Here is a 22844-nt window from a genome sequence, read left to right as displayed (position 1 = left end):
AAATCTTTTCTCACGGCCCGCGCTTAAAGGTGCGGCCTCGATCATCCCCATCGTGAGAACTTTCACACGCGCTTGGCTGGCAGTCATCCGCAACACACTCTCGCGATAACACGGAACCGGCCTTCATAGCTCCCTCGGTAAGCTTCGAGGGACTCTCGCGAGACTTCGAAACTTTCCCACGCCGGTGTCTCCCTCGCCTCTCTCACCCCCTTTTTTTCTCACCGCTACCCCCGCCTGCCCCTCCCCCATCGGTGCGGTCTGTTGTTGTGTGGCGCAAGCGGGGGAAATCTCGCGATTGTTGGCGTTAAAAGAGAGACTTGGTGAAGATGGCGCCTGTTGTGACAGGGTAAGCTGTGAAATTTTCAACGGACGGGGCGCTGAAAAGTCACGGATAAAATGAGCTTCGGCGGTTTAATCGAGTTAATTCGTTTTGGTTTAATTTTTCATACGCCTGGCCGTGTGTTCGTGCGCTGGCGGCCGGTTGCGGATAACTTTTGTCCGGTTTTGAGGGGGTTTAGCCATGGGCTCTTTTATTCAGTTAGCCGCGTAGCTTTTATTTAGCTGATATATTTTTATCAGTTTCTCGTAAACAGTTAATGCTGTGGAGAGTTAATGTTTTGCCGTGTTTACAGTGGAGACGGAGAGAGTATAGCTTAAAACTTTAAAGCACTTTTATCCTCCAAAGAAGATGAAAATGTAGCCAACTCGTGAGTTAATGTACAAGGGAGAGCACTTTAGCAAATGTTAGCCAACCCAAGTTAGCCAGTCAAGTATCAAAACTGAGACCGTGAGCTTTTAGAGCGAACCTAAACTTTGTTTTTATTTCATTTGAAAACTGTCGACTCACACTACACATAGCTTTGAAAAAGTGTACAGGAAATTCTTTCCATTTTTAAGAAATATTAGTGTCATTTTCAACTTTTGAGGGGTTTATAACTTTTGGGATGTGACAAAGTACGCTCACTACATAAACAATATTTGGGACTGACTGGAAACTATGTGTTTGTGATTGAGCAAACGGTAACAGCCAGTGACTTTTGTTTTGTAGGAAATTTGGGGAGCTTCCTCAGCCAAAGCGTTTGACGAGGTAATTGCATTGTAAATTGTGTATTTTGTTTATGAAATTGAAAAATGAGAAAAGTATAAATTAACTTTTTCTTTTCTATCTTTATCACTCAGAGAGGCGATGCGCAACTACTTGAAGGAGAGAGGAGATCAGACCGTTCTCATACTGCATGCAAAAGTCGCCCAGAAATCATATGGAAATGAAAAAAGGTAATGTTGACTTTTATATCTTAATTTGTTTTTTTCTCATATCACATGACATTGTGGTTTAAATTATTTCATCAGTTTGTATCAGTTGGCATTGGGTTATCAGAGGTCATGGGTTCGATCCCACTGGACACACATACTAATAACATTTACGAATTTAAATGCCTTGATAAAAGCATTTGAATAAAAGTATCTGTAAAATGCTTAAAAGTAAAGATTTAAAATTAAATCTGGTTCGGGTTTGTATTAGATTCTTCTGTCCTCCGCCATGTGTGTACCTGATGGGTTGTGGCTGGAAGAAAAAGAAGGAGCAGATGGAACGGGAGGGATGTTCAGAGCAGGAGTCTCAGCCTTGCGCCTTTATTGGTATTGGAAACAGCGAACAGGAGATGCAGCAGCTCAACTTGGAGGGCAAGGTGCAGATTTCAATTCAGACAGTAACTGTTCCCTAAAATGACAAATTTTTTCAAACACAAAAGGGCCTGTCATCATTACATTATCCTTTGCAGAACTTTTGTACAGCAAAAACGTTATACATTTCTGACTCGGACAAACGGAAGCACTTCATGTTGTCAGTCAAGATGTTCTACGGCAATAGTGCAGACATCGGAGTCTTCCTCAGCAAACGTATCAAGGTCATCTCCAAACCTTCCAAAAAGAAACAGTCGCTGAAGAACGCAGACCGTGAGTCAAAAGAATTCAACATTTGCTTTTGAATAATAAACCTGATAAATTATGAGGCTTTAGAATTATGATCAGAGCATTATATCAGTATGCCCCACTTTAAGTGATGAATCTTTCTCTGTCCTAGTGTGCATAGCTTCTGGGACCAAGGTGGCTCTTTTTAACCGCTTGCGATCTCAAACGGTCAGTACGCGATACCTTCACGTGGAGGGTGGAAACTTCCACGCTAGTTCGCAACAGTGGGGAGCCTTTTTCATTCATCTATGTAAGACATTCACCACACTTGTTCTTTAGAAATTTCATGCATTATATTTAAAAGCAACCGCATTGTTTTTTGAGGTATATCTTTTGACATGTAAAACTGATAATTTGCTTGTCTGGAAGCATAGTCTGCTTTTCCAAAACAGGTTATTTTGGTTGTTTAACAATATGGCTTAAGTGCAGTTACATTTAGTAAAATGACACTAGCAGTACAAGCTTTTCATAACCTTCAATGCATTCCGTTGAACTTGATCATTTGTAAGTGATCACATTGCATGCCTAAATGAATCCTGGTCAATATTTGAGTATCGTATTCTTACCTAACACATAATGATTTGAGGAAAAACAAGTGTTTAAAACAACAGCACACTAGATTTAATGATAAAGGACAACTTTTTCTGAAAATTTGAAAAATCTTTACAAAGGGGATTATGGGACCTTGAACTCGACTATCAAAGATCTCGCATTTCTAACAAGCTGATAGTTTAAGTGTAACTGTCAACTTGCCTGACAACATTAATTTGATTGGTTTGCAAACCTGGTTATTCATTCAACATTTCATCTGGTTTGTTTTTTGTGGATCTGTCCTGTTCACCTGTGAGTCAGTATTTATCTCGCCACCTTCCCTTTCTATTAAGTCTATTAAATTTACTGTATTGTTTGTCATATATAATGAAGGAAAGAAATGCAGGACATATTGATCTGTTTTTCTCATTCAAAACCGAGTCTTTCAAGTTTTCTAATTAGTAACAATCAAGTTTCTTTTGTCTGTAGTGGATGATGATGAATCTGAGGGTGAAGAGTTTACAGTCAGAGATGGTTACATCCATTATGGTCAGTCTGTAAAGCTGGTGTGCTCTGTAACAGGCATGGCTCTACCAAGACTGGTAAGCTATTATTTACATTATCATTCATCCTTACAAAACAGGATGACTGCGATCATTGTGTGAGTGAGTGTGTGTTTTGTAGGACTGGGTGGAGTGAGTATTTGTGGTGCAGTTAAGGAACGATTAGTTTGTACATTTTGTGCAAAAAGCTTGCATAAGGATGTTGATGTTGACAAACGTGCGTGCAGATCATTCGAAAGGTGGATAAGCAGACAGCACTCATGGATGCAGATGATCCTGTGTCACAACTACACAAATGTGCCTTTTACCTTAAAGACACAGAGCGGATGTACCTCTGCCTTTCACAGGAGAGGATAATACAGTTTCAGGTTAGTCACCTGGTGATAGTTATTGTGCGGCTGTTACAATTTTGTTGTGTCTTGAGTGACTTTGTTTTTGCAGATATGAGATCTTGGAAGATAACTGATGTGAAATGTCCAAATCAATTATTTCTCCAACCAGAAATCTGATGTGGTCCTACTTAAAATATTTTTTGGATCTACTTCCAGGCCACACCCTGTCCAAAAGAAACCAACAAAGAAATGATAAATGATGGGGCGTCTTGGACAATCATCAGCACGGACAAGGCAGAGTACACATTCTATGAGGGTATGGGCCCTGTACCTTCACCCGTTACACCTGTGCCTGTCGTCGAGAGTTTACAGGTAATGCGCACAGCTGTATTTAACTTGCTGTAAAAAGCACTTGCAGGGTCTTTATTTATTACAGACTTTATATGCCAAATAAAAAATAAAGCTGTAAAACCCTCTGTTACAGCTAAATGGAGGAGGAGATGTTGCCATGCTGGAGCTGACAGGCCAAAACTTTACACCTAACCTAAGAGTCTGGTTTGGAGATGTGGAGGCAGACACTATGTACAGGTGAAACAAACAAACCAATCAAATTGTTCTACAGTTGAGCAAATAACAAATAGTTTGGTGCTGAATCAGATCTGCAATAAATGGATTCCTGCAATCTAGGAGCTGAAATATACATGTTGGTGCTTGTCTACCTGCCTAGCTGTCTTGATGTAACATTGAAATGGACAGTTTAGTTACAACATGCCATAAATTAAACATTAAAGGTGCAGTTTGTAAGAATTTTGCAGTAAAATATCCAAAAACCACTAGGCTAGTGTTATATATTTTGTTTTGCTGAGTACTAACAATATCTCAAATGTTTCCAACTACTTGTAAATCGTCATTCTTATGTGATACGGGGCTGTCCAGTTGCCTGTCAATGACATCATCCGCGTTTCCCAATTCATGACGTAGAAACAGCATGAATACAGCGTCTAGCAATCTACTAGCTTTTTTCGAGCTGTCCCTTATTTACGGACTACTATTATTCGCAACATTTATCAAACTTTACCTCATCCGCTAACATGATTTCTTGTTCCTGTCTGATTGGTGGGCATCAGTGGTGGAGTTGAAGACAACCGATCCCAGCATTCCACGCTCCTTCACAGCGTCATCAAGCAACAGCATTGTTGTTGTACCGTTAAGATTAAGATTCTGCACATTTTGTTAAAAAACTAAATAAGAAAGAAATTAGCAGTTTTTGACATCACTGCTTATTGTTTTCAATCCATGAAAAATGATGTGTTTGCTGCAGGTGTGGAGAGAGCGTACTCTGCGTGGTCCCCGACATCTCTGCGTTCCGCGAAGGATGGCGTTGGGTTCGGCAGCCGGTGCAGGTTCCTGTGACTCTGGTCCGTAACGATGGCATCATCTACTCCACGGCTCTGACATTCACGTATACTCCAGAACCCGGGCCACGGCCACACTGCAGCGCCGCCGGAGCCATACTGCGAGCCAACAGCAACTCCTCACCATCTGTTTCTTCCAGTCTGCTGCTGCAGTCGGGTGTCGATGGCCAGGGGGGATACGCCGCAGCCGGGAGCGTGTCTTCGTCTTCATCCTCTTCCTCGGCTATGTCTGTATCCTAACCTGGGAATTCATTGTGTGCGGCAAATGCAGACTCTTAAGATTCCCGGAATTAGGATCACAAATATCGGATACTTGGTGCCACTTAGAGAGATAGGACTTCATGGAATGGGTGGCCAAAACAAACAACGGTCCCTCTTTTCTGATCTCTCTTTGGGGTTTTCTTTGTTGCGGCTCCTGGCTGCGGTTCTTTTTCCTTGTTTCCTTAGGACGTGGCAACTGAACTAATTCGTGCTGCGGAGCAACATGCCACAGGATCAATGCATTAGCCTTGCATGAAAACAAAAAACAATCAAAAAACTTTTTTATAACAAAGCCACTTCTGTGTTAGTGCAAGAAGAAAATGGCTTTGGGAGATTTTGTTTTCTATTAAAGGGCTTAATGCACCGTTTCGGCTCGGAGGAAAAGGTATCATAGTAATATAGTTTTTACGGACCAAGGAATATAATTATTATTATTATTGTTATTTTTATTGATATATAATTTTATAAGCTTTAGCTAAGGTACATTTTTCACCTTTTTCAGTTTTATAACACATAGTAAACGTTTGTTACCAAATAGTTTTGTATATTTCTTGTGAGCATTTGTGCTCGGAAGGAAAAGTGTTCATGCATTTTGAAAGCTTGAACTCATAGCTGCCTTTTCATGTCTTGGCAAATGCCTTAAGTCTTCTGGAGTTTTACCAGACCCTCTTCTCTTTTGTAATAATATTTTTATGTCATGTATATTGGGTTTGTTCCCTACTTTATTTTCACTAAACTGAGGTATAATATTGATGCCATTTTTGCATAATTGGGAGAAAGTTGCTTTCATATCAAGTTTTCAACACAAAAGCTTTAACTGACTTCTCCATTTGGCCTTAAGTGCCATATCATACCCATCAGTCCCAAATAGCCACTAACCTCTGGCCTTTTTTCATTGGCAGCTTGAGTAACAATAGTCAATGTAATGATTACCTTTATGATGTCCAAGAAATGGGTTAATTTTGGTTAAAATGCGTCTTGTAGCAACTGAAACTCAAAAGACTGTGGTAGGTAAGGTCAGTACTAGTCTTGTTCTTGCCATCAGTGTCCTGTATATTATTTTTAGTATCATACTAAAATAGACGTGTAGGGTAACTGCTGCTTCGCGTTCATTTAGTTCTGAAATCATTTCTGCTGATGAATTTTTGATGTCAGCTAGACTACGACTATAGATATCAGGCAACTGTGACAAGTTTTTTTTACCATGTGGAGGGAATTTTTTGTATAGCCCTAGCCAAAGCAACAGTTGTCAGCTGTTTTGGTTACCTATCAATGATGTGGATCTAATGAAACTGAAATTGATAAGAATCTTTGTTGTCGCCACCAAGGCCTTTAATAAGGAACGCAATACAAAGGCGGCCTGTGCTTATTTTGGACAAATTTCCATTCTTCCATTTCGCTTGAAGTGTATTGGTACCTTTAGAGAACTGAGAAAAGGAGAGTACAAATTTTGAAGTCAAGCGTATTTGGATCCTGCAAAAATTAAAGGAGCACATGCTTTGAGGCAACTGGCTTATCGGTGGGAAACTTAATGGAAACAACTGGAAAAGCACTTATCGCATTGCGCCGTGAAGATTTGGTTTAGCTCATAAGATAAACACAATCGTGTTTGTTATTCATTTTGGTTTTGTGAGACAAATGTGTCCTTTCGACTGAACTGTTTTATTGGGGTGTCATCAGCTTTCTTTCATTTTTTGACCTTTTTAACCAGTTACGCTCTGTATAAAATGTATAGTACCAAATGTTTATTTCCCTAATAGCTGTAGTCTAAAGCAAACTGAAAATGAGGCCTTAAAACCACTACTGGTTCATTTTTATAGGATATTGTGGTAAGATATAACACTACATGTTACGAACTTTTGTAAAGAGGGCACGAGGGTTTGTATGCCTTTTACGTTGAGGTCACAGAGCACAACGTTATGTCATCTCAAGAGTCTGTGCAGACGTCTTTTTTTTTAGTCAGCGTTTTTATGTACACCCACCTCTATATGCATCACCATCATTTTATGAGAAGCTTTCATAAACGAAGAATGTGCTTTGGAGATGGTTCTCTGGGCTTCATTTTGTAACTTTTGTCATTGTACAGGAGGAGCAAAAGTCTTTCCTCCGGGGTTTTGATTTGTGAGATCTTCCATGGCTAATATTGAGAAATCTAAATCTGTTAATATCCTATGGCGATATATTATGTAATATTAATGTTTATATGTTAATATTATATGTCTTCTATGTTTGAGGAGAGATTACCCCACACCCTGTTCTTAGTACATGCTGTGAGCTGTTTTCAATAGATTCCTCAATCGGATAAGAATATACATCAATGAAAACTGCCATATCTCAGTAGGTCAAATTGTGAAGGTCATATAACCATTCCAGGTCGGGTTTCAGTGTTATCTTTTGATGCCATGTCTTCCAGAATGGTCTGGTCACAGAGGAACTGGTTCATTTTAAACCGTGTTGTTTCATCATTTCTGTCTTTCAAGTTAGATATCTAACCTGTCATCCCACCCATGCCACTTTACCTTCATTGAGCGGAAACTAGTGTATTGGATCACTGTTATCTTTGTCATTTTTGTCTAGAAGAGAATGGCTGTTTTCTCAAAAATCGCAAGTAATTGTTTTTTGTTTGAAAGTTACCAGCCTTTGCCAGGCGGCTGCCAGCCGCGCTGGTATTGAGTGCATTAACTCTTGCAAATTTGAACTGTATTGGTGCTGTCTAACTCTTAAAGGGCCAGTGTATCTGTTGCTTTTGGAATGGATCACTAAACACTGTAATAGATGCAAAAAGTCTCCTGTTGTTCATTTATTTGAATGTCTCTGCAGAAAGTTTAATACATGTTGCCTTATAAATTGGAGGTTAAACATAGTACACAAGAAAAAGAATGTCAATATGGTTTTGGTACTTTTTTGTGTCCTATCACTTTTACAAATGTATTTTTTTCCAAAAGTAGCAATATCAACTTGATACTCCAAGTTGTGGATAATACTGTGCACTTGACTCAGTCCCGTTTCAAGCGATGTACCAAATACAACATAGAGGAAGTTGTCAGACCGTTAACATAGCTTGCTGTCGTAACCACAGAAAAATGTTATGATCTATTAGTTAAAAATATCGAAAAAGTGTCAGTTGTAAGAACATAAATAGGGAGCCTAATAGACGAGCTTACAGTATCCCTTGCATAGAGGTCACTTCAGTAGACAGCTATATCATCTAAAAATAAAAATAATCACTGTTGAAAAGCTAACTTGGCGGCTTTACAGTTGTAATATATTATACATGTTATGCTACAGATGCCATTCTATAATATTATTTGTTCATGAAATGCTATTTTCCTCATTGACCGCGTAGATGAGAAGTGGCACAGCTCACCATAGCCTATTTTTTTAAATCAGGTAAAGGATTTTGTCTTCTAACATTTAACTCCTTCAACATAATTATAAACAAAGGGTGACCACCAGGGGCAAACATGAGGTCGTTATTTTTTCAGATTGACTTTGAAGCGCGTGTGGCCTGAATTTCAATGACAGACACCTGTCAGTCGGCGTTAGCCTCTGGAATCCTCTCACTGAAGCCGCGGTTATATTTTTAGGTCATGTGGCCCTTGAGGTGTAACTCGAAACATTTTCTGTTGCTCTTTCTGGGGTGTACGAGTCCTCAACAGATAATCTGATAGGGCTCTAAATTTAACCCCGAGGCTGGGGATATTGCGTGTGTGTGTGCATGCAAATGAGAGTTGTTAAAATCGAGTTAACAGGAGCATTGAATATTTTCGGCGGATATGAAGCCGTTCGGCCAATAATTGTACAAACGTGCTCTTTTCATCAACAAGATCTATGGTCTAGTTGGTAGTGTTTACAGCGCCCTCTATGATTGAGAACCGGTACCACAGCGTGTTAGGATTCTCGATCTGTTCCATTGGCTACACCGTGGCTCATTAATATTAATTCAGAAATATCAACGTTGCTTATTCGATTTGTTTAGCGTCCAAACAAATCTGTTTTTTAATTAACATCAATTATAGTTTTGTGGTTTCACCAAAGATAAATGGATTAATGTCGCTTTTACAATATTAGCCTTAATATTTATGCGCTAACGTCTTACCGTCAACAAATTGTTACGCCTCCTTTACAGACGTCACAATATTGTAATTCATATTCGTGAGCCAGTCTCAGCAGGGATTTGTAAATCCGCCTTTGGCAGTGTGAAAGACTCACGCAAACTACAGGAACACAAAGTTTGGTGACATTTAATCACCGCAACACTGTTATGGAGACACATTATCCAGAGAGGACTATCGCATAAAGAACTTCTTTCAAACGGATCTACTTTTATAAGGAAACGCGGTTACCTTCAGTGTTTATAACCTTACACTTAACGGAGTATTTTTTTTGCGTTGTGTTTTTTAGTTTAAAGCAAACAATGCTTTTGACAGCGAAACAATTTATTTTGCTTGAATTGTGTTTATAAAATATTGTTTTGATGCTGTGTGCGTTAATATTAGCACCATAGAAGAAGAGAGGTTTATTTAAAAACTGTTTCATTACCCAACATCTGCTGTTTTTTATTTTTCGTTTATGTAATTTATTTGAGATATATAACCTACTCTAACCTGTGGATATACTTGAGCAATAAGATTTTTCCTAAAGCTGTAGCTGTTTATAGCATCACTATCACATAACCTGCTGGTTGTGCATCTGTTCTTTGGATCATCTGAAGTCATAGACAGCACTGGCGCTTAAATACTGTCATGCACATCTTCTGCCTCACCGCGTTGCTCGTCCTTCGCGGCCTGGTCAGCTGCGACACCTCCAGTGACGAACCGCACTACACTGGACTGTACAAGGACGCAACTGAGACCACAACAGGCATGTGTGCACGCCATAAATCTTTCTTAATTCTTCACAAAAAGATGGCGACTTCTATGATTGCGAACGCAACTTTTTTCCATTCATAGCCTCTATATTGAAAACAGATTCTTCTTGCTTTTTCTACACATTTAAAAAAATTGTGTTTATAATAATAGTCCCACTGTTAAATAATCTTTATTTATAATTATATGAGGATTGTGTAAAAACTGTATATAAAAACTTTACATTCGTGTACTGTAGGGTTAGATCACAGAACACAAGACATTGATAAAATGTTTACCTAAATACATAAAATGCATTGTAAATGGCTTTAGATTAAAGCATGACGCCAAATCAATCAAAATGTAAGTATTGAAGTTGTGCTTGAAGATTTTTATATTCTGAAAATCAGTTTGGTACAGATTTCCTTTGAAATGTGTGAGACTAAACAGCATGCCTATTTTTTTCTCAGTAAAACAAATAAAGCTGTTTTTAAAGACAATTATAATAACAATAAAGATTATAAAACATTATTGTTTCTTTAAGAAGAAAATGTTGCCTTACCTTTTAGTAAATGGCCATACTGTTAATAGTAACACAATGATTTACGTAAATGCATACAATATGCATTTTTCAGATACATTCATCCAAAGTATCTCACAGGGCAATGTGATACACATCATTTTAGTCCACATGCTCCCTGAGAAACAAACTCATGACCTTGATGTTGCAAGCACCATGCTTTACCAGTTGAGCTACCATTGCAAATGTTTAACGATTATTTGACTCCTGTTTAAACCTATGTGTGCCTTTTCACCACAGATCCATGTCTGCAAGTGAGCCCACCGTGTATGACCGAGGCTGACCGCTTCAGTATGGAGGCTCTCCAGCACATCCACAGAGAGATGGATGATGATCAGGATGGAGGTATTGAGGTGGAGGAGAGCGTTGAGGTAATCAACCATCACACAAAAAGATTGCTCACACCCCAATGTGCATCCTGCATCTTTTCATTTACATTTATACATTTAGCCGACGCTTTTATCCAAAGCGACTTACAAAGAGTTTAGGGAGCAATACGAGATATGTCATACAGGAGCAATAATACACTAGGTGCCAATACAAAGTTAATGATTTCAACAAAAGCCATTTATTGGTCAAAGATGCCTCAAATTCCAACATCTGATGGAGCGACACATTGAAGCAAAGCAGTGTTTGTTAAGTCAACTCTTGAATAACGGACTTAGCTTTTAACACTTTGTTATGTATGTGGGACGTTTAAGTGTGAGTGTTGTTGCAAAGCACCCTTATAGGCTCCTGTGCACAGCCTGTTGGTCAATTTAGAAACACATGTTTCCATTTAGTACCTAAGACAAACTTTTCAAGCTTGGCACTGAGGGGACATAACACGATGGGGATGGGTTTCTCAGCAATGTCCATTGGGAGATCTGCCTGTCTGGCATTGAGTTTCTTTCCCTCACTGCTGTAGATACAGTTGTGCTCAAAAGTTTACATACCCCTTGCAGAATCTGGAAAAAGCTGAAACATTTTGAAGAATAAGAGGATTTTTGAAGGTTTATTTTTAATTTAGTCCTGCCCTGAGCAAGTTATTTCACTAAAGAAATGTTAACATAAAGTTCACACTAAAGAATAATAACAAAATTTCTAAAAATTAGACTGTCCACTGATCTTCAAAACAATCACCCAGGTCCTCCACAATATTTGCTGTTTCCCACAAAGTCAACACCATTCATTTAAAGTCAAAACCATTTTCAGAGGTTATACACCCACCTGACTTTAAATGAATGGTGTTGACTTTGTGGGCAGCACTGAATGTTTCTATCTAATAGTTGTGTATGAGTCTCTTGATTGTCCTCAATGTAAAAAGAGCAATCTCAACATCATACAGTTGCTGCTGGACAAGTGTAAAATGTCCAGAAATGCTGAAAAAGCTAAAATTGTGGAGGACCTGGGTGTTTGTTTTGAAGATCAGTGGACAGTCTAATTTTGAGAAATTCTGTTGTTATTATTCTTTAGTGTGAACTTTATGTTAACATTTCTTTAGTGAAATAACTTGCTCAGGCCAGGACTAAATTAAAAATAAACCTACAAAATCCTCTTATTCTTCCAAATGTTTCAGCTTTCTCCAGATTCTGCAAGGGGTTTGTAAACATTTGAGCACAACTGTGTATAATTTAGATGCTTTGACGTTTCAAAAAACCCCTCAAATAAGCACCACTGGCTGGTATGTGATATCACAGTAACGTAGGTGATCTCTGGGGGACAAACACAACAGCCACTTTCATGTTGCACGTTAACTCAGCCTCTATTTTAAACACATGTGTTTATGAGTGTCTGTTTGTTTGGGGGGGGGGTCTTCTATACATAAGTTAATTTAAATATGTTCACCTTTTATCCTTTGGAAAAAGTAAGGTTAGCTTATAAAAGTATTTTTTCATATCAAGCTAAATGCTTTATTGAAAAAAGATACTGTGCAGTTTATGCATCTTCTGTTTGATCTTTACCGTAGTTCATCATAGAAGACATGCAACAGCAACAGCAGGCAAACAAGCACAGTAAACTCCATCAAGAAGACCAGCACATCACTTTGGAGGAGCTCTGGAGAAGCTGGAAATCCTCGGAGGGTGGGATGTTGTACATTTGTGTTTGAATATTTGGCAAATGCTATGATCTAAAGTAGTTTATATAAAAGTTAAAGCGCAACCAAGACAACATTATGTGAATTCTCTTGGAATCAAACCTATGACTTTGGCATTATTCAGCTATAACAACTGTTGGCGGTCATATGTCTGAAAATTAAGGGTTGCGTCGGATGCATTTCTTTACAGCCCAAAACATTTCACCACTCATCCAAGAGGGTTGTGATGATAGAGATTCCTGCATTTAACCTTATCACACACAGTAAAATCACATGACATCACATAATGACTTGTTAATAGCCATCTAGGAATAGTCACATAGTCGCATAACAGCTCACTCATAGTAGAGTCGATGAAAGCGAGATCACTGGTGAATTAATGTGAAATGTCTAGATTATGTCTTGGCAACGTAGAACATAAGTTAAACATGAATTTGTCCCTTTTTTGCGCATTCTTCCTCTTTATCAGTTCATAACTGGACTCAAGAGAACGTGTTGAGCTGGCTGAGGGAGTTTGTGGAGTTGCCTCAATATGAAAAGAACTTTAAAGAGCTGCGTGTTAATGGGAACACATTGCCCAGGTGAGACAAATCAACATTGATCGAACTGAAGATTCAGTCCTGTTTGATATAATTGGTTTACACTTCTGAGAGACACAATTGTGCAATTTTGAGTTTTTTTAAAACCAAAATCCATTCATCACAACATACCATCTAAAAGCCTCTACAAAAATGGTCAGACCAATTAATAATAAAAACATATTTGAAAAGATGATTTTTACTTCATATTATACAGTAATGTTAAATGTTTTCTAAGTCAATTATTGACATATAGTGATGACGTAAGTAAGTGGATGCTTTATACAGGTCCGTGCATTCAAGGTCCTTAAGCCAAATGCTTATTATTCCAAATCCTAATCTTGCTTGATTTGTGGTAACAGGATTGCTGCCAATGAACCATCGTTTATGAGCACTCACCTGAAGATCCACGACCAGCAGCACAAACAAAAACTCAAACTCAAAGCTCTGGATGTGGTGCTGTTTGGACCTCCCACACGTATGCATATACATCTTACGCATTCACATCAAACTTTTACATTCAACATGAAGCTATATTTATGCATTTGGCTGATGCTTTTATACAAAGTGACTTTTAGAGTGCATTCAAGCTTAATTTTTTTTTGGGCAGCGTGTGTGTGTTCTACGCTGTCTTGTCAAAGTGACTGAATTTATTGAACGTGCTTCAAAACAAAATTCAATAGCTGAAGTTTGAACGATCGAATTTGATTCAAATGGCCCTGGCTCCTTAAATGTCAGTAACAAATTTAGCTCTAACTGACGTTTGTATTTTGAGCGCACATGAAATTAAATATCAATGCACTCGAGGGTTGCACACTGAACGGAATTAATCCTCAAAATGCAGTCTCTAAATGTCCCAAGCATGCAGTGTAAACACACTTCTTATAATGTTTCATTGGCTGTTTGATTAATAGCTCCGCCCACTGTGTTAAAGGTCCTCCACACAATTGGATGAAAGACCTGATTCTTATTGTGTCAGTGGTGATGGGAATTGGCGGATGCTTGTTTGCGAAAACCCAGAATAAAACATCTAAGGAACATATTTCGAAGATGATGAAGGACCTGGAAAGCTTGCAGAGAGCAGAACAAAGCCTCACAGACTTACAGGAGCAGTAAGTACTGTACACATTTGGTATATTTTCCTGTTTGGAACATGCATTGTTTTTTCTAACTCATGGATGTTCAAAAGGTTGGAGAAAGCCCAGGAGGAGAAGCGCACAGTGGTGGTAGAGAAGAAGAATCTTGAGGAAAAGATGAAAGACGAGATTCAGGGAGCTCAGGAAGAGGCCAACCGCCTCCACAAACTCCGCGCGGGAGCCGTAAGCGAGCTCAGCCGCCTTTGGTACGCAGAAGAGGAGCTTGACCAGGTAAAGTTGATAATCTCACAATAAGACTTGAACCCTCAATGCCCCGCAGCTCACCTCACGGGTTTCGTCGCACAGATGCGTGGCGCGCTGATGAGGGCGGAGAAAGACATGCAGTTCCTGTGGTCCATCCCTGAATCTCTGCAGCTGTGGCTACAGCTCACCCATGAGGTGGAGTTGCAATACTACAACGTCAAGAAGCACAGTGCAGAACAACAACTCAACACAGCTAAAGAGGAGGTAGTGCAAAGATGTATGAGTCATACGCAGTCTTAGATTAATTCCATAGCATGAATTACGTTACATGCCTTTTATTTAAAAAAATGAATAAATTAAAATCACATTTATTTCAGAAGAAATGGGTATTTGAATAAATGGTTACAGTTAGTTATTCAGCATTTTCCAGTTCATTTATCATATGGCATTTTTGCACAGGCTGAGAAGATAAAGAAGAAACGGAGCTCTTTGCTGGGTACTCTACATGTGGCACACAGCTCTTCATTGGATCAAGTGGATCAGAGAATCCTGGAGGCAAAGTAATTAAAGGAACACTCCACTTTTTTGGAACTAGGCTCGTTCTCCAACTCACCCAGAGTTAATAACTTGAGTTTTACTGTTTTGGAATCTATTCAGCTGATCTCCGGGTCTGGCGATAGCACATTAGCATAGTTTATCGTAGATCATTGAATCCAATTAGACCAGTAGCATCGCGTTCAAAAGTGACCAAAGAGTTTCAATATTTTTCCTATTTAAAACTTGACTGTTGTCTTCTATACTTATATCGTTTGCTAAGATCAGCGGAAAATGAAAAGTTGCAATTTTCTAGACTGATATGATTAGGAACTTTACTCCCATTCTGGCCTAATAATCAAGAAAGTTTGCTCCCTAACATGATTTAATGATCTATGCTAAGCTATGCTAAAGTGCTATCGCCAGACCCGAAGATCAGCTGAATAGTTTCCAAAACGGTAAAATTTATTATTATTATAACGACAGAATTTTTGTGTCTTGATGAACTATCCCTTTAAAAAGTGTCGTGGAGGTAGTTGGTTGATAACTGTTAAAGATTAGACTATTTGTGAATGACACTTGATATGTTGTTATCTAATGCTATTTTAATTGAACACGTCTTTTAGGAATGCACTAGCTGAGGTGACTGCTTGTCTTCGGGAGCGTCTGCACAGGTGGCAGCAGATAGAGAACTTGTGTGGATTTCCTTTGATGAACAATACTGGCCTGTCCAATCTCACCGCTACTCTGTACCCAGACTCCAACTTGATGCTGATGCCCCGGGCTGCCATGCAGTCCTATCAAGTGCCAATGGCGGTGGAAGACATGGAGGAGGAAATGTCCCAGATTATACCACAGATTCCTGGTTGGTTCTTTGTCTGTCTGGCTTTTTATCTTGCTAGAAAGCTAGCCATCTTGCTGTCTGTCTGTCAACATACCGTAACAATATATACAGTCGTAATTGTGGAAAAAATTAAGTGACCATTCCAAATTTCATCTAACTGGTGTTTCCAGATAGTAGTGTGGCCAGTCCAGTGTCTGTTGAATTTCAACAAAATCAAACCTCAGGAGTGACTTAAATTCATCCAACAGCAATGTGAAAGACTGACAGCATGACGAGACACATGAACATGAACTTTCATTATAAATATTCAAAAGTTGAAAACAATAATCTTAAACGTTTCCATGATACCAGTACAAATATTACTGTTGTTTTTTTTGTAGTATTTGAGGTCTGAAAAATACTGTATATATATTTTTATTATTTTGACCTGTTTCTCTACTTTTAATTTTCTGAAAGAACAACATTTTTATTTGCAATTTGGAAGAAATATTGTTCATTCACAGAACGAAACAGAACTATACTGTACATACTAAATTCATGAAAATAATTTGAATTGTCTGCTTTTATCAGTGGCTGAATATGTATTAAAGACCCTCAGTTATAAAAACACACTTTAATAATTGGCAAATTTTACAAAGCCTTTAACTTTTTTATTTCCAAGGTCAGAACTTCGCTTTTTAAATGTGAAATGTTGGATTATTGCAACAGACAAACATTTTCCATGCATTTTCTTTTTAGTTTCAGTTGCACCTCTGAAATGTTCTCCACGGTCTCTGGTTCGTTCACGGCGATCTGGGCACATGGTGCCTTCATCTGTTATTGTGTCGCCTGACCCTGACCTCCTGATTCCCATTCGTTCACCGCTGCGGCGATATGGAGACGAAGATGAGGAACACATTAAATTCTGTCCTCTAGTGAAACAGTAAGTCAGAATGGCAGTTTGTCTCATTAAAGTAAGTTTTTATTTTAATTAGGTATGTCACAACATATCTGGTATAGCACTGATTTAACATTTTGCCTTAAATCCACAATGGTTACAAACTCTCTTTCTGCTTACCTACACTTGTATTTTCACATTTTTGTGAGTGGATGGCCTGCTACAGTGCCTCAGATTAACAACTTCAAAGGCAAATTTCTCAAAATTTCTCCCATCTTTGTAAAAAGTTTTTGTCCCAACAGATAGTGTCCTATCCTTAAAAAACCATATATCAATAGAAGCTTATTTCTTCAGCTTTCAGATGATGTAAATATTTCATCTGAGCTTTCATCTCAATTGACCCTTAAGACTGGTTTTGTTGTCCAGGGTCACATATGATGAATTGGCCACAAAAGAAAACACCAAATGAATTAAATTAATGATGAATTTTCACTTAGACACCATTTATTTATTTAATTTTTATTTAATTAATAACCGCTATTGTGGATTTTTGCATGTACAGGCCTAGTTTTTGTAAAAAATAATCAACCAGTTGAGATACATGAAAACCAAGAACAATTTTAATTGAATTCTCTCTCTCCAACAGGGAGTCCATGGACACATCCTCAGATACAGAGTCCATTGGTTCGTCCATCAGCAGAATGTACACCGGCCTGGATGTTCCACCTCGAAGAAAATACAGAGAGGGTTTATCTGAAAAAATGTCCCGAAACATCTCCCTGGAAGAACAAGAGGATATTCCCTCACGCAAGATCTCTCAGGAGGAGATGGACGAGTCTTTGATGATGAGGAAAGTATCAAGAGAGGAACTGGACACTAATACTCCATTAAGAAAGACATCAAGAGAAGAGTTAGAGACCACTGTGGACTTTCCTAAGGAACTGACAGGTAGAGCAGATACTGAAAGTATGGTCAGTTCAAGGAAATTACCCAGAGATTTGTCAATAGATTCAACTAAAAGGTTTTACTCCACAGAAAAGTTATATTCCCCGACAACATCAATAAATATTGATCATAGACAACAACGGTCATTCAGAGAGAGAAAAGATCAAATGGGGGACAGTATTTGTAGAGCGATTCCAAAAAGTGACGTTGACACAGACATCACAAGTGCGAATCGGTATTCTGATGTTTTAATGAGCGCTTCCATGAAACAGAGGGATAATCTTGATTTTTCAAACATCCAACGAGGAAGAATGTTTCGGGAAAACTCTTTCGATTCAGCTTATGAAAGTTCCATCGAAAGCTCTAAAAAATTAAAGATGTTTGGCAGAACAGATCCGGCCAAAGATATCCCTCCAAGAATGATGCCGCAGGATGACTTTGATGTGTCCCCTGAAACCGTAAGAAAAGACATTTCTATGAAAACGGCCTTAAGGAAAACGACGGGTGATGAGTTTGACTCATCATTAGAAAATCAAAGAGGTAGATCCATTAAAGAGAGCAGGGATGTGCACATGGAGACTCAAAGAGTCCAACGCAGTATAAAGATAGATAACCCTGTGGATTTGCCAGTTGGTAAAATACAGAGAGAGGTGTTGGGTTTGTCTACTGAACCAGTTACGAACCCTGGACCACCTGGCCCACCAGACATCACTGTTAGTTCCTTGATGGTCTTGAAACCGGCCTCAGAAACACTCAGCACACTGGTGTATGACGGCATTCTAGAAAAGTCCTATGAGAACGCAGTTACCCCTGCTGCTGGTGATCTCGGATATGGTGCCGGAGTGTCTGGTTCTTCTCAAAGCCTTCTGGGATATGAAGGTTCCTCAGCAAGTTTATCTTCTTGGGAATCCAGCAGCAAAGACAAGGGCAAGAAGTCTTCGATGCTCAAGAATTTGTTTAAGAAGAAGAAAGAGAAGGAAAAAGAGTAACATTTCTGCAAAGGCAAACCATGACTTTTTGGAAAAGTTTTTCCCAGATTTGCAGGATTTTCAACTTGATTTTAGGATTTTCAATCGACTCAGACTGGGACTTAGCTCAGAGGATACAGCATGTGGGACTCTATCAAGCTGCACTTCTAGGTAGGATTCAAGGATGGTTTGCTGCATAGTTTTTTTTTTCAGAAAAGTTGTCAAAAAGAGATGATAAATGCACATTTTCCCTTTTTGTGGGTTTCTTAAGGATTGTAATTTTAGCTTTTTATTTTTCAATAATTGTTGATGATATATGAAACATTTTTGCTTGGATAAACTGTGAGATTGTTGCATATTAGATTATAGCAGTCACAACATGCCTCATTTTATTTTTATTGACTTGATTTACTTGGTTTGCACTGAAAAAATCAAATAGAAGTGCAATAGCTCCCAAAATGTAATATGTGATCCTGGACCACAAAACCAGTCATACTGTAAGTAGCACGGTTATTATGTAGCAATAGCCAACAATGCATTGTTTGGTTCAAAATTATAGATTTTTCTTTAATCCCAAAAATCCTATAGATATTAAGTAAAAATCATGTTCCATTAAGATATTGACTTAATTTTCTACCGTCTGTATAAATACAATTTTTGTGAGTGGAGCAGCAAAATCGCGAACAAAAATGTCAGGAAACAGGCCTACAAACATCACTCGCTTAAGTGGGTTATTTGGAAATAACCCACTTAAGTTTGGTATCTATGTAAAGCTTAGAATTTCAGTTTACTCAGTTCATCATCTACTCTGCACTACACCATCAAAGCGAAAAGCCAATAGAGCGTGTTAAAACAAACTTGTTTCTAATAAGCCAGTGATTCTCAACCCTTTGGTTGGCCTCGGAGCGCCATCTGGTGGGCGTATAGACAGTGGTATCATACCACTTTTTAAATTGAAACATTTTGTTATTTTCTAATGATTTAATTATTCTTATGCATTAACATATTAAAGAAACACTAAAGTGGAGTCAAGATGCATTACCAAAAAAATATATATATTTGAATGTCGCAACACAAAATACGTCACAATGGTGTTGCGAAATTCAAATATATATTATGTTACAGTAAACGATGTTACTGTGAAATGGGTCGTTCTCTGAAAATAAAATTCTGTGCAAGCAAAAGCGTCAAAGAAAGTATGTGGTGAGAAAATACGACGCAGAATACATTAAATTAGTTTTATAAGTGCTAATGAATAGAATGCTCACCTCTTCTGTGTCTGACCTGTTACATATATATTAGCCTTGATCTGCTGTTGTATTTTTCATTTGTTATTGGTTTGATAAAAGGTTTGTAAATCAGTGGGTCTCATTCACTAAGCATGCGTACGCACAAATTTGTGCGTGAAACCTGCGTACGAACGCTTTCACGAACAAATCATGATTCACAAAAACTTTTGTAGAAAAATGTATTCTAAATAGGCTATAAGAGAAAGATGGGAACAGTTGAAAGCACACGTACGCATAAATCACCAGTCTCTTTCTTTCCGATTTCCTTCTTCTCTCTCTAAGACAAAATGCATGTTTCATCTCAGGATAATTATATATTTTAAACAATAATAATGTATTTCATGTCGCGTCGATGTAGGCCTTTATTTAATTTTAATAGACACCGTCACATTGGGTTGCCTGGAGTAACTTTGACTTAAATGACAACGGGGGGAGCTTCAAATGTGCGTATAAATACGAAAAATCTACGCAATTATTAGTGAATGAGACCCAATGTTTTGATCTATTTGGCTGACTTTACTAAGTCTGCTACTGTGGCATAACAGATTAACAGCAGGGTATAACATTGTACTTTTTGAATATTATGTGTTCACATTATCATAGTTGGAAAGGTGGTCCTCGGAATGTTTTTAAACAGGGACATGAAGGTTGAGAACCTTTTTCAAGATTTTTATATGATTGTATCTCGGCCAAATACTGCCCTATCCTAACCTCAACAATTGACCCTTGAGTGGTTTTGTGATCCAGGGTCACATATAATATCGACAACTACAAAGAAAAAGTCTGTTGACTTCAGAAACAGTGTGACTGATACTGCCATACTGCATAAAACACTAAATCAGTAATATTTGCATCTAAAAATATACATCCATTTGGGTATAATTTGAATTTATTTAGTTCCAATTCCGCTTATCTATTCGGATTCTTATAAACTCACAGTTTTGATTCCAAATTGAAGTAAAACATTTAGAAATCAACCTGTATGGTCATTTAGTCATCTTATAGACAGGTCTGCATAAATCTATGTACATATAGTAATAAATTGTACAAAACATGGATACTATGTGTATTTGTGCACAAAACAGTGCTCATGATATATGATCACAGATTTTCTGAAAATGTGCACACAGGAATTGATAAGAGGAATTAATTTTTTTATTTTACAAATAGTATCCAATTCCTAACCTTTCGATTCCTATTCTAGAATTTGTATTTTATTTGATTCCCAACCCTAATTATTAATGCATATATTATTATTTCAAATAAATCATTGTTAAATTGTATTTATACGTTCATGCATGCGACAGACACTTTTATCCATGGAAGAGTACAGTGATTAGTTTAGCTTGTGTGTTGATAAAGAATGAAAGGGAAGTGATGGAATTTGTATTTATTTTAACTTTGTGTTATTTGACATTTCTCTGGCAGGCTGTCTCTGTGTTTACTGTGAATTTGTCTGATTTACTTATTTACATTGAATTTCTTGACGATGGAAGTATTTTATTTATTTGGTTTTATTGTACAGCAATATGGGCAGCATAAGTGCTTTTTAATGTGATGTGTATAATATATATATATATCTATAAAATAAAAAAGACATTTCTACAAATTACATTTTTATATTTCATAATTAGATGTAAAACTGTCTTTTAAAATAAGCACAAATTTCGGGGTCATGCTACCTTACTTAGCATATTAATAGAGTAAAAGCACACACACCACAATGTAAGCATCTAAGTGGTTTCGGGCAAGTGCTTTTTAAATAATAGGTCAAGAGTCACAGAATCTTTTGATCTTTTGGGTTAATTTTAAGATTAAAGTACAGGGCCTTTTACTTATTTTCGGTATTGTCCAAAAGATGGTCTGAAAAATATATATAATTTTGTTGTAAGACAGCCTGTAGTTATCTTATTTTCAAGAGTTGCACAAATAAAATGGCCTTACTCCATTTGATCGAAGAGACCACATTATATAACCTCCACCCGCTTCTTTGTCTCGTAAGAGACAGTTGTGGTAATATTTTCATGTTACACTTTAGCACATGGCAGATCATTTTTTCAGATAGCACTGATTTCATACCTGACACTAAATATCACGTATACAAAACGCCAACTCTTGGGGTTTGTTGTTTACATATAGGTCAGAGGCCTCCTTCTTGTCTGACAGGGCGGTTCCTGACCAAAATAATGCTAATGTGTGTTTTATACAGATGGCCCAAGGTCTAATTCTGAATTTCCTCACTCTTTCTAATTTAAGTCTAACCTTAAATGCTATTTAAAGGGGTTTTCCTGTATGCTTAAAGATTTAGTGTTGTTCACAGTTTTGTCCTTTGATGTTTTTAGATGTGTACTCAAACCGCAATTGTTTCCAATGGTCGTAGTGTCTGCTTGTAGATTTGCTATTTTGTGTGTTAGTAAAGCTGAACATATCAGTAAATTGAGTACTAAAGTATTGCAAAATTACAACTCAATTAATAGGACAAATCATAAACAATAACACCTTTAATCATATGCATAATTTTTTAATTTAGGATGTCTGCTGTTATATTCCAACAATTGAAACCACTGTAAATATTACATTTTTAATAGAGGACGCATGTAATCTTAATGTTTTCATTACTGAGATTTTAACCATGCAACCCTGCTTCTTTAAAATAAGCTGTTACCCAATAACTGTTAACTTTAAAGTCTGTAAATTCTGTAAATTAGAAAGATAATCAGTACGCAGAGTGAAACACGAAACAAGACAGGCCAAGATTACATTATATAGGGTTAAAATCATCATCGGTTAACTATTTCATGAGAAAACCTATAAAACAGAAAACGTAATGACCATCCCGCAGATAAGATGACTAGAAATGATCTGATTTTGAATTATGCAACCTTATTTTCT

At 37.7% G+C, this 22844-nt stretch overlaps 2 protein-coding genes across 2 annotated transcripts; both read left to right on the top strand.

Annotated features, from left to right (window-relative positions):
- Positions 1-172: 172 nt before the first annotated feature.
- rbpja (recombination signal binding protein for immunoglobulin kappa J region a) lies at positions 173-7867 on the top strand. Its single transcript, XM_056771058.1, has 11 exons — positions 173-346; positions 1049-1087; positions 1180-1275; positions 1523-1688; positions 1782-1956; positions 2084-2221; positions 2992-3104; positions 3293-3433; positions 3614-3769; positions 3882-3985; positions 4719-7867. Exons 1-11 carry the CDS (start codon positions 327-329, stop codon positions 5050-5052), a joined length of 1482 nt encoding a protein of 493 aa, XP_056627036.1. The 5' UTR covers positions 173-326; the 3' UTR covers positions 5053-7867.
- Positions 7868-8945: 1078 nt separating this feature from the next.
- Positions 8946-21464, top strand: stim2a (tromal interaction molecule 2a). The gene is made up of 12 exons (XM_056771032.1): positions 8946-9936; positions 10741-10871; positions 12449-12563; positions 13047-13158; positions 13518-13633; positions 14090-14267; positions 14345-14522; positions 14598-14759; positions 14955-15055; positions 15656-15894; positions 16612-16795; positions 17397-21464. Exons 1-12 carry the CDS (start codon positions 9819-9821, stop codon positions 18682-18684), a joined length of 2922 nt encoding a protein of 973 aa, XP_056627010.1. The 5' UTR covers positions 8946-9818; the 3' UTR covers positions 18685-21464.
- Positions 21465-22844: the final 1380 nt, after the last annotated feature.

This window comes from Triplophysa dalaica, chromosome 2, assembly GCF_015846415.1.
Source record: "Triplophysa dalaica isolate WHDGS20190420 chromosome 2, ASM1584641v1, whole genome shotgun sequence".
Classification (NCBI taxonomy): domain Eukaryota; kingdom Metazoa; phylum Chordata; class Actinopteri; order Cypriniformes; family Nemacheilidae; genus Triplophysa; species Triplophysa dalaica.
Note: the sequence above shows the minus strand (reverse complement) of the source record. Positions and strands in the feature narration are given on the sequence as shown.

Coding starts and splice junctions, on each gene's coding strand:
- rbpja (XM_056771058.1), top strand. CDS start 327: ATGGCGCCTGTTGTGACAGG. Junction 2,222..2,991: donor AGCCTTTTTCATTCATCTAT/GTAAGACATTCA, acceptor TTTTGTCTGTAG/TGGATGATGATGAATCTGAG. Junction 3,434..3,613: donor AGAGGATAATACAGTTTCAG/GTTAGTCACCTG, acceptor ATCTACTTCCAG/GCCACACCCTGTCCAAAAGA.
- stim2a (XM_056771032.1), top strand. CDS start 9,819: ATGCACATCTTCTGCCTCACCGCGTTGCTCGTCCTTCGCGGCCTGGTC. Junction 13,634..14,089: donor GCTGTTTGGACCTCCCACAC/GTATGCATATAC, acceptor ACTGTGTTAAAG/GTCCTCCACACAATTGGATG. Junction 14,760..14,954: donor TCAACACAGCTAAAGAGGAG/GTAGTGCAAAGA, acceptor ATTTTTGCACAG/GCTGAGAAGATAAAGAAGAA.